The sequence below is a fragment of the Anas platyrhynchos genome, chromosome 5, assembly GCF_047663525.1.
Source record: "Anas platyrhynchos isolate ZD024472 breed Pekin duck chromosome 5, IASCAAS_PekinDuck_T2T, whole genome shotgun sequence".
Taxonomy (NCBI): Eukaryota; Metazoa; Chordata; class Aves; order Anseriformes; family Anatidae; genus Anas; species Anas platyrhynchos.
In genome coordinates this window covers 17230439-17242623 of record NC_092591.1, presented here as the reverse complement: position 1 = coordinate 17242623, position 12185 = coordinate 17230439, and the positions used below count along the sequence as shown (strand labels likewise).

General features: G+C 36.9%; 2 protein-coding genes across 11 annotated transcripts in view; one reads left to right on the top strand and one right to left on the bottom strand.

Annotated features, from left to right (window-relative positions):
- DGLUCY (D-glutamate cyclase) overlaps positions 1–6902 on the top strand; it is a 42065-nt gene extending 35163 nt beyond the window's left edge. For all 7 annotated transcript variants that reach the window (XM_027459252.3, XM_027459253.3, XM_005030264.6 and 4 more), the window contains 2 exons: positions 1177–1328; positions 6499–6902. In XM_027459252.3, coding sequence (XP_027315053.3) covers positions 1177–1328; positions 6499–6642 — 296 coding nt within the window. In that variant the 3' untranslated portion in view covers positions 6643–6902. The remainder of the gene's footprint in view (positions 1–1176; positions 1329–6498) is intronic.
- GPR68 (G protein-coupled receptor 68) overlaps positions 3408–12185 on the bottom strand; it is a 30486-nt gene continuing 21708 nt past the window's right edge. For 2 of the 4 annotated variants that reach the window (XM_072038367.1, XM_038180272.2), the window contains one exon: positions 3408–12157. In XM_072038367.1, the coding sequence (XP_071894468.1) occupies positions 10939–12015 (1077 nt within the window). In that variant the 5' untranslated portion in view covers positions 12016–12157 and the 3' untranslated portion in view covers positions 3408–10938. The remainder of the gene's footprint in view (positions 12158–12185) is intronic. The other 2 variants (XR_011809524.1, XR_011809525.1) reach the window with 2 other exon arrangements.

The following is a 12185-nucleotide window of genomic DNA, read 5'->3' as shown; positions in this document are numbered from 1 at the left end:
ACACCCTAAATCAGCCATATTGCACTTAGATGAGATGATAAATTCTTTCAGCAGCCACTCCAAGACATAAGTACATTCTTAATATACAACATAAGTTGGATGTTATAGCTCAAAATTCTCTTCTACTGTAACATCTTAACAAGCATTAAATATAATTTATTGCGAGATTAGCTCAGCAAGGACCAATTTATGAAGTGAATGGGCCATATTGTACTCGAGCTCAAGTTTCTAACCTAAGTTAGAGCACTGCTGATACTAGAACAGCAATTTTGAGGGAAGAAATGGGATTGTGGTGATAATTATATCTAATTCTTATGACTTAATCTACATGTTACTTACAGTCACTGTTTTGGAAAATCTGGTGATTTTTACCTTGAAAGCAACTGTCACACCCAGACCCTGCACAGGCAAGTGAGGGGAATATTTAGACGTTTGTGTGGAAAATTACATGCACTGAAACAACCTCCACACTTCAGAAAATCTGTCTGTTCTACATCTCTGGTAAAGGTGCCAGGCAGCGGAGATAACTTCCCACAGCAAGTTTCAAATCTAACATTCTCCAATATAGCCTTGACAAAGAAGCGGTCAAACAAGAGTGTGCGGAGTGATTTAGTCACAGCATGCAGACAATTCACGGATATAAACTACATTAGAACGTCTTTCTGTATACAATACTTAAACAAAGGACACATCATTGAGACACAATTAATTTCACCTGAACTTCATATCTGATAAAGTAACTGAACCCTTTAATCCGTCATCATCTGTGACCAAAAAGGGACTCTCTAGAATGGTACAGCGTTCTAGCATAAAATCTGACTTCAGTGAAAATCTACATGGTTTAGGATATCAAAAATCTCCTACCTCTGTATCATCAACAGCAAAAGACACCAGGCTATTACATAGTTCTTCAAAAGTTCATGGATTTCATAGTAAGTGAAACCTGCAGAAATTTAATCTGAAATACTAATAAAAATATTTTAATATCTTAAGGAATTGTATATTTCTAAAAGTTCCAAATTGATGTCAACAGTTAATTCATATCCCAGTTCCATTTCAGAATCACTGCGTGACTCATCTGTAAGTGCCCTATGACTTATGAAGGTTAGGTATGTTTGCAATAACTGTCATTTATTTTTTTTAACACTTCAGTTTCATGGTGACTTTCTTTTGCAGGTGTCTCTAACTGGGGAGGCTATGCCATTGCATGTGCTTTGTATATTCTCAGCACCTGTGAAATACATGATCGCTACCTGAGGAAAGCTGTGGGGTTTCCACAATTACTGAAGAAGAAGACCTGGCTATCTGCACTTCCATCAGTTACAAAGGTAATTTCCAGAGGGCCAGGGAGCTGTGACTTGCTCATGGGTAGATGGAATCAGCCACTAAATTGTGCCCAGTCACTGCTTTCACATGGTCTTTTGGTGACTTTGGGGAATTCCTGGTTAACCAGCATCCACACTGTATTTAGACTATCCTGTAAAGGATTCAGAACGATATGAATGTAAAAAGCTTCAAGGATAAATTTATTCCTGTGTTGTGACTTCAAGTGCGAAATCATGCTACAATTTTCTGAGAAGTGCAAGAAATCCTGTTTACTAAAATTAACTGGTTTTGTATAAGAAAATGGTCAGTTTTAGTGGCTATCAGACTCTCTTCACCAGCACTACATCTACTTTAAAATATGTGGGGCTCTTACTTCTCCAATCACCAGCTGTTTGAGATCTGTGAATGCTTGGGACAAAATCAGTTTGCATAACTAAAGGCTTCAGAAGAAAAAAATCTTATGTTCTACTACTAACTCTTTCCAAAATGCACTGCCACTGTGGTCTATCTTGAAATACAATCTTAGCTCCCTCCTAAATATGAGTATGCTACTAAAAATAGAGGTTTTCATTGTGATGTTTGATAATTAAGTTACATTTGGAGATCTGCAAAAATATTGCATTAAAATTACTACAAAATGTTTATATATTAAAAGAACTATTTTTTGTCCTTAAACCTTGTTAGAGTTTCACCAGTTTTTTGTTTGTTTGTTTTATGTAAAGGTCTAAAAGCTTCCGTAGTAGTTGAGCCCAGAGGTCCATTTGGCTTGGTCTCCTGTCTTTGGCAGGGGGCAGTAGCAGATGCTTAGGATGGAGTGTAGAATCAAATAGTTACGGACTTAGAATTCCCAGCACCAGGGAGTTACAAGTTAGAGGCTTGTAGCAGACCACTCCGATTAATATCCAGTAAAAGACTAAATCCTGATGGTAGTCTCAATTGTTTGTGACACATTTGATAACTTGGCCTCCATGTTGTCTTTGAGATTTTGAAGGCAGTGCTCTTGCTTTAAACCCGTTCTATTACCTTGTACTGTGAGGCAGAGTGATTAAAATTCCTTGTTCATTTCCTTAGCAGCACTCATGATTCTTATAAATCATTGTTGTATTCTTTAGAAATCTCTCTTCCAAAACTAAAAGTCACAATCCTAATTACTGAAGCCACTCCATATTTCTGATGATTCTACATTTCTTAGTTATGTTAGAACCTTTCTATAATTAAGTTTGAATATTTCTGAACTAAAGATGGAGAAAGACTTGCAGAGGAATATTTTTAAATGCATTTTGACTAATGGAACTCTGAACATTGTGATATGCTAGGAATGCAGAGGTTCCACACTGAGAAAATTAAAATAACGAAGAGGGATGAGAACTGATATGTGAGCATCCTGCTAATCACATGGTTCTATTTTTAACTTGGCTGTGTTAAAAAATACATGCAGTGATCAAGTAAGGATTGTTCCACCATATTTATAATAACTGAGGAAATTCAAATCAGTTTTATTGGCAGAGTACTTCTATAGAGACTTGGAAAAAACACAGTATTGTTTGTGACCTCCAGGAATGCTAAGCAAAATGTAATCCATCCAGCGTAGATACTGTCTGTAACACTGAAATATTTCTACTGACATGACAGTGTGTTTGGCCTGAAATTCCAACACAGTAGTGTAGAGTAGGTCATACTTTGTAGTTGTTGCTCGTTTGATTTTTCATATAAAGAACATAAAACTGAAACTGATCCCAACCGTTAGCTTAGCCATGTATACTTACCCTTTGACTTCTGTGTGACATGTAAGACAGCTCCAACATTAATTATTTTTTCACTTTTGATTTTTTCGACTCACATCTTCTTGTTTTCCCTTTGAATTTACATATCCAAAAAACTATGATCAAAATTCCTGGTAACAAGATACTGCAATTAAATGTGATACTGTATACAGGAAATCTTTGCTTTTATTTTACTAAGTTATACAGCTGGCAATATTGATAATGATCCAATTATGAGCTGCTGAAAGTTCAACACTAAAATCTATTGAGATAAAATTAATGGCAACAGTTTTGTGGGAAGAAAGAAAATGACAAATCTTCTGACAAGAGGAGATTATATCTTTAATTATAAATCATAGAACAGTAAACAGCGCAGAAGATTTCCTGAGCTTGAATACATTAGTGTTCACATACTCCATTAGAATAAAATAAAACATCAGACCATTTATGGTTTACATGGCTACTTTCTGCCCAGTACAGCTTCTTTTAATGCTGTAATAATTACCCTAGTAAGATAAAAAGCGCCACCATACCCACCTCAGTGTTAATATTTGTGTGGTTGTAATTGGAAAGAAGACATTTGGGTAAGTGCCTAAGTACCAAACAGCTTTCTTATCACATTTTATTTTTCTTCCAGAAATGGCATTCTTTCCATGAAACCCATAGATCATAATTACTAAATTAAGAAGACTTCCCCTGAAGTATAAAGGTTTTCTCCAGCCTTGCATTAAAGCAGTATCAGGGTTGCAATGTAACAAAACCCAGAATTGTGGCATTCTCCATTTCTGCTCAACAAAATACTAAGATTTTTCTCAATGCATGACTTATTCTTTACATATATTTTAATAAGAGATACTGAGAAACATTTGGTCATTGCTGACACCTTGATCAGTAAGAAATAATCAATCTAAATCATCTTTACCTACCTTTCAGGTGTGGAGTTGAATCAAGATTGTGTCAGTTAATCCGATGCTGGTTTGATTTTGAGCATAGTGTAAATTGTGTATGTTTCACAAGTGCAACCAGTAATGTTTGATGAGAGAATACAGACATAGTTATATAATATTAAGCCTGTTTTCCCTATGTAAGCAGAACAAAGAGCTCTAGCCTGTAAATATATAGGAAAAACAATTCAAAATAAGAAATGAAATTTTGCTTATCCAATTTGTGTGTCTCTTTTGTGACATGGGAGATGTAATTTGCCACTTTGCATATAGATACTCAGTGCCAAGACAAAATCTCTCTTTGCAGAAAGATCAGATGCTACTATTTGCATTCATATATTCATACGTATCATCGTGCATGATATAAGGTGCTGATAAATGACAATGTAGTGCTTTTTATGCTAAGAGTGTCTTCAGGTAATTTCCTTAAATAGCTGTATCATTGCTGTATTGTTACACGATGTCAAGACTGACACCGTGTAACTATAGCTATTTTTTCTTTAATAGAAAAAGAGTGGCTCATTTCACTTTGTTACAGCTAAGATCTAGGATGCATTACCAGGAAATATAACATATTTATATGAAGTGCATTCAAAAAGCAGGTTTCCAAGTTGTACTGAATTCTCTGCTAAACAACCATGTAAGGTATGTTTTGATTCTGTCAGAAATGTTTATATTTTGGCCATATACAATCGTATGTAAAATACAACCATATTACATATAAATTCAGATCTAAAGCTACTATATTCTATATGGTTTAGAAGTCTTCCTAGAAATGAAATAAAATAAAATAAAGCAAAACAACATATTTTCTGTTATATAGATAACATAGACATTAGAAAACAAATATGGAAAACATTAGACATTTTAACATCGCAATGTTTTGGTCATTCATCTGTGTCCAGGATATAAAGGACTTTGTTAATGCTTTTGTAGGGAATATCAAACAAAAAAGTATTTGAACCTATAGAGCTGTCTGTCAAGGACACTGGTAGGGCTTCATATGGTAGTAGCGATTTCCATCAAAGCAGGGTCTCACATAACTGGAAGTAAAACAGACCAAAGACCAGAAGAGGCATTCTTAGAAAGAAGGCATTCATAGAAAGAAAAGACATTCTTGAGGAAGGAAGAAAAAAATATATGTATATGATTACATCAAGGTATTATGTAAGTTACGTGAGAGGAGGGGTGGAGGGAAGCAAAGATGTGAGTAGGCTTTTTATTCTTCTTAGATTTTTATTAACAAAATTTGAGGTTCAAATTATCTTTATATAAGGTCTTAGCATTTTCTGTAAAGAGTTTTAATACGTATATTTCATGTCAAATGAAGAGAAGAGTATCTAGAATAATGGCATTTTGAATACCTCCAGAATTCTCAAAGATTACTGAACAGACAATTTATGCACTGCTGCCTTGAAGGACTCTTTATTATAACTACCACGGTAAATGGAATGTGTAAGCTTCATTGAAATTCAACAGGAGGTTCAAAATTTCACAAAAGGAAGAGGTTTCTAAGTTCTGAGATTCTGGGAAATTTCACAAAACTGACTACTGGGGAGAAGAGAGAGGGGTCTCTTCTTTAATGCTGCTACTGAGGCTCTGGCTTTTCAGAAAAAAACCTTTTAGGAAGGGACAAAACAGCTACACATATGCCCGTTAGAAACCAGGCTGTTCCAATTTCACTGTTGACAGAAGTAGTGTTTTTTCAGAGCTGATTTTATCCCATCTTTTCTTCTCACAATGCCAACTGGCCCATAGGTCACAATGGATGATTTTGATCCCTCTGTGTACTTTAACAGTTAAATTTGGAACATGCTTTATATCTGCTTATACCACTGTTTTGCAAGAAAATAACAGTTACAAACACAAAATTGAGTTTGCAGTTCAAAACAAAGGAAATTAGACATTACTTCAAAGAATTCCAGGAAAGAGCAACTTCAGGTTGTATTTTTTCCCCCCCGATTCCTTTCTTAAGGGACCAGAATTCTCATAAAATCAATAGAAAAAGAGGATAGAGAGCAAAAGGCATGTAGTCATCACAGAATACTCAGGGAAGAAAGTGATTGTGCAGCCCGGTGAGGTTCTCTTGTTAGCCTTCTCCCCTGACATACCCTTTTCCTCCTCTGTACTTTTTCTTTAAAAATGCATCTGCAGCTTGTTGCTCTGCTAGGGAAACAACAGGTTGTTTTCTGAGGTGCTTCAGGTGGAGGTTCCTCTGATTCACATCTGTGCAATACAGGAACTTGAAATCAGGCACTCAGCATCGAGGGACTTGAAATCAGGCACTCAGACACCAACGTGCTGTTTGAGGGAGTGTAGAGAAGAAAAATGATGTTCACAAACTGCTATCCAAAATAAATACGGAGGGTGAGGTCAGAGTCTCCCTAGGTTTAAAACAAAGATCTTGATGAATGTTTTTGTCTGATTTGGGATATTAATTATGTCATATTCCTTTATCTTTTAAGGAAGAAAAGCTTCTGAAAGCACTTGTGCAGCACGGGGTCCGCAGTGGAAAAACTGCCAGTCTAGAAATGGAAGTGGACGGGCTGCCCTTCTACGACACCCACTCGCTTATGATTGAGAAGCTGCTGCAAGAGCTGAAGCAGTAACTGCCCCACAGGATTTCCAAATCAGGAGTTGCTCCTATTTTCTTATTTCCTAGTATTTTTCTGATCATTTTTTACCTTGTAAGAGATGAGTCTCTGTCTCTTAAGTACTGGACTTTTTATCTCTGGTGTCTTGCCCATGCACAACCTGTTATTATTGCCCTCATAATATTTTGGTGAAGCAGGAAGGAGATACCATAATGATTTGGTCTACCTTTCTTTTCTGTAATTTCATAATGGATATTAAATGATATTATATACTAGGAGGTGATCTGGCTTTTACGAAGAAAAGTTCTCATTAAAATGAAGCATTGCTGTTCCTGTTTTACTAACCTTGTAACTGCAACAGGAAGTAACTCTTGTAACAACTTGGATTTAAAAATACTTTGTGGTGGGGAAGACAGCTGCAGCGGAGTATTCAAAAGAAAACAAAACAGTAAGTGTTACAGCAGTAAAAGTTGTTAAATACAACTCCCTTGCACACTTCTTCCTCTAACACTGTTTTCTTGCAGCAGTGGGTCATTTGTGGAAGCGCGAGGAGACAAGGGGAGGGCTGCAATGAAAATAAGGGCAGCCCTGCAGACTTGCCATGTAAAGGGTAGGCTGCACTGTTTGCCTCCTTCATATCGGTAGTTCACCATTTATAAAAGGTTTAACATTTTGTCCCTTTCTGGGTAATACAGAAATACTGTAAATTTTTAATTCTTAACAATAGGATACCCTAAATGAGTTCAATCCATAGTGATTAAAAATAACGCTTAGAACTTTAATTTCTGATTGTGCTTTAAGAACATTTACATTCAGTATAAAATAATGTAAATGAATATTTAAATAAATTCCAGTTATAGAAATACAGGTCTTGATGAGACTGAGTGAAGAAAAATTAAATTACATCTCAAAGGCCTACTGACAGTGAACCAGTACACGACAAACAGGTGTGAACTGCGCCTGACTTACGTCATTGAAAGCTGTGCTACTACCTCAAAACTCAAGGTGAGCATCAGGGCTGAAGATGTGCTAGTTGTCAGTCCTCACAGCAGGAAGGACAGGCTCTGTTTTGCACTGCACCTCTCAGGCACTGATGCTTTACCTGTCATAAAATGATTATAATGGTACAAAAGGAGAGCACCAAGATATTGTGCTTCAACTGCATCCAAATGGCAGTTCTGTTTGCCCACTGTTTTCCAAAGGACAGTATTTCAACTGCTAGCAATGTCTTATATCTATTATTCTTTCTGGCAAGTGAGGTTTCTTTTTTTTTTTTTTTTTTTCCCTTCTTATCTAAGACAAACATGTAATGCTTTGAGAATAAGAAAAATCACTTTGTACCACAAACGCCAGCATTCTTAGAACATTAATCTTCTGATTTCCTTGAGGATACACAGCCTGTAAAGATCTACAACAGTTGAACATGTATGAGAGAAAATCTTAACGCCGGAATGCTGACAGACAGTCAGATTTGCCAAAGGTTCCAATGGATAATTTATGGCTCAGTCTTTTTTTTTTTTTTTGATTAATTTTGCTTAAAACCTTTTCGAAGGACATTGTGGTGAAACTGTCTCACAATTAGAAAATAGCTCCTTTAGAAGTCTCCAAAATTATCTAAAACCATTAAGATGTTCAGTAAGAGTACTTGAGTGTTTTGTGGTTTTTTTTTTTTTGCCAAAGCCAGTAACCCCATAGGATCGCATACGTTCGTTGGTGCACAGAACCCACAAAATGAAGTTGATGTAATTTAAAGATACCTGTTCAGATAGAGTCATGTGATTTCTTTCTCTGTGTGCTACATGCTTAGTGACCTGTTACGCTAACAGATGTACATTATTCTTTCCAAACACTGATTTTCATCAAATGAACTTGATTTGATAAACTTTTGTACTTTTCTTTCCAAAATATACATTTTAACAGTCAGATTTTGCTAAGTATAAAATGTAATAAATTATTAGTCTTTTTCTCTAATGCGCATTTTAAAAATGCTTTCTCCTGTGCAGTCCCAAGCCCTGTATTTAATCCAATGCCAATATGTAACATCTCTAGCAACCCTTGATTATGTTCGGGATGAAATAGAAAGGCTCTGAGGTTTACTTTCCTCCCATGGTGGTCGCAGTTCTGCAGCCTACGCCCAACCATTACAATATAGGAATAGTTGATGAAATATTGACTTCGTGCTGGGGTGGGAGGGAGGAGCGACCTTTCCCTCCCTGCCTGGTTGGCAGGTTAGATGATGATAACTGCAGCAGGGTGCTGGACCGTTTCCATCTGATTTAAACTGTAGCAGCTGACCAAAAGTTGACCACAACAAAGTACCAACATAACTAAGTCTTAATCTGTCAGACGGTATTTGCATGTAATGTGGCGTGCTCTGCATCCCAGCTAATTTAAACAACATGGGTGACTATAAAGAAGTAAAGCGTAAACAGGGCAACAAATGTTTTATCTTAGAACAAACCATGTGTGTGTCTTGCAGCATGTCAGGTCATGGGAGCCTGAGCAGTTGGCTGTGTTTTCAACAACGTACACGGATGGATTATGGCAGTCGGGAGTCCCTGCCTTCCAACCCAGCTGATACAGGCAGACTGGAGAGGCTGGAGGAAAGACTAACAGAAAGTAAAGCTAAACAGCACTGATAGTCAGAAGAAAAATGCATGTAATAAGGTAATTAATCCAGCATGGTGAGTGGTCTAAGTATAAAGAAATGCAAAAGAATTAAACAAAGCAAATGTTAACCTAAGCAAACCTAATCCCCTCCTTAGAGTGGGGACATGAATCCTTTCTGTAAAAGCAGAGGAGAGGATCTGTAGTCTCACAAATAGAATCTTGTGAGCCAAAGCCATAGTATAGTTATTCCGAACACAAAATGAACAAATATAAGAAGAAAATAATAAAAACATTATTTATTAAACACATCGCCTAATTACTTCTAGTATTGCACTCTCAGGGTGGTTTCCAAAAAACTCTAAGAGCATGCTGCCTTTTAAAAATCACAGACAAGCGAGGCTATGTACAGTGACATATTTGAGATACCAGGTATAGAAGGTCCGTCTAGACAATCTTTTGACATTAAAAAGAAACAAAAAAAAAGTACTACTGCATGTTATCAACTCTGGGTTGCAGAGACAAAGGTTTTCAAGAAATGCTTGTAATTATAGAATAAGTGAAAGGATGAGGTAATATTCACGGTGTAACAGATACAGATACGAGAAGAACAGATACAGATATGAGATAACAAAGAAGAAACAGGATTCATTAGTAGAAAGAATATATATATAAAAACACCCCACCAACAAAAAACTAGAGAGGACTTGGTTGTATAAATTCTATTATAGAGCACAACAACCTCATCTTTAACTATCTCCAGGTATTCCTGTACTTTGTTTCTGTCTAAACTAGAAAACATTATGGATCATTCTCATATCATATTTCTGATACTGTATTTACTGAACAATGACAAAAGCCTAAGCTATAATACCTATTAGTGAAAACAGAGTTTGAGCAGAATCCATTAAGGAGTTTCACTGACAAATCCACTATTATTTACCTGCATGGTGACACGAGAGACAAGATTTAGAAGGACACAGTCCAAATCAAGGTTCAGTAGAATTTTGTTGCAACTAAATTAATGTTTGAGACAATGATTCAGAGAAATGCATGGGTTAAATGCATGACACATACTACAAACCTCCTGTTCTTTTCCAAGTCTACAAATTGAATTATTTATTCCAGTCAGAGCCAAGAGATCTCATACCTCTGGAAGTCAACAGAAGCCTTATGACGAGTTTCAACAGTCAATCCACACACTGAAGGTCTCAGCAGATGCTGAATTTCTTGTGCCTGTTGTCCCAGAACATCTCATATTATTTGATGAGTTGTTTTAGCAAGTTGGCTCTTGCAAAGTCTCTGCACACCTTTAAACTAGCTGGAGAAGGAGTTATTTCAGAGAAGTACATAATGCATTGCAAAAATGCATCAATTTTTTCTTTTCAAAAGAACTTACGGGCACATTTAACTTGTTCTATCTCCAACCTTTTCAACAGACTGTTGAGATTCTTTTTTTTCTCCTGGTGCTGCAAAAAGACAGCAGTTAAAGAACCACACCATGAGTACTAGCTTATTTCAGTCAATGCCAGGTGACTGGTTTTGAGTGGTACCATAATGACAACAGACAATTGTAGCTAAGGGCACCTCACTATATTGCATTGCTAATAAGCCTTTGGGAGGTAAAACAGTTTAATACATAGATAAATCAGATGGGTACGTACAGTCATACATGGACATTTTATGTGTCCTTTTTGATGAACGCTATAAATAGCCCATGTTAATTGAAGAGTCTTCCATTGTTTCAGTAGTATCACATGATTTTTGTAATAACCCTGGCTGTTGCTCATGTTGTGGCCTGTTGGGAGTTTCTGGAGCACTCAGCTGATAGGATTCTTTCATCTCGGTCTTTAGACATCCTAAACATGTTAAACAAGAGTCTCGTATCTTGGCAAAGTTATGGTAAGTGCTTTCACTGGAAAAACAGTACAATACTGGGTCAGCAACACAGTTAAAAGTAGTCAACAGGAGAGAAGCATGGTAAATGTTAAATATTTTGTCAGCAAATGAGCAGTTGTTCTCAAACACGCTGCGAATTACAAGTAGGATATGGTATGGTCCAAAGCACACTAAAAAAATGAAGACAGTGCTTGAAACCAGTCGTTTAATTTGGATTTTCTTATTCTTTTGAGTGCCATGACTCTTATGGACAACTCTTAAAATCCCACAGTAAGAGAAGGCCAGCAGAAAGAAGGGGAAAAGGAAGCCAGCAGAGAAGCGATAGTAATTGATGTTGTGCTCCCAGTCTTTGATGGGGTAATGCTCAAAGCATACCACATGGCTCTCGGCATCCATACTGATCTCCCCGCGTGTAAAGACAAAGCAGCAGGTCATTATTTCTTTGGTCCAGATAACAGCGCTCACAATCATAGCTGCCTTCATTGTCCGAAACTGATGAAACCGGAAAGGGTGCACTACTGCTAGGTAGCGGTCGATGGAGATGCAGCAGAGGAAGCCCACGCTGATATAGATATTCTCATACAAGAGGATGCCACAGATTTTGCACAGCAGTTCGTCATAGGTCCAGTTGTCATGCTGTAAAACGTACTGGATCCAGAAAGGCAAAGAAAATATGTAAAAGAGGTCTGCTACAGTCAAATTGCAAAGGTAGATACCCAATTCATTTTTAGCCTTGATCTGTAAGTACCCGTAGTACAGTGACAGGCAGTTGGCTGGCAAGCCTATTATGAATACAAATATGTATACCACAGGGGATAATATCTGGTGGATATTATGGTCAATAATACACTGTTCGGTTGCATTCTCTGTGGAATTCACCATCTTCTACTTCTCAACATGTATCATTCATCAGGGTCCCAAATGAATAGATGGAGAACTTAATTTCATCCAGTTTCATATACTCCTTATTTCATCCACACAAACTTCAGGCTCAAGTGATGACTCGCTGCAGGATGTTAATAACCTGGTGGTAAAACACATTAAAATCTTAA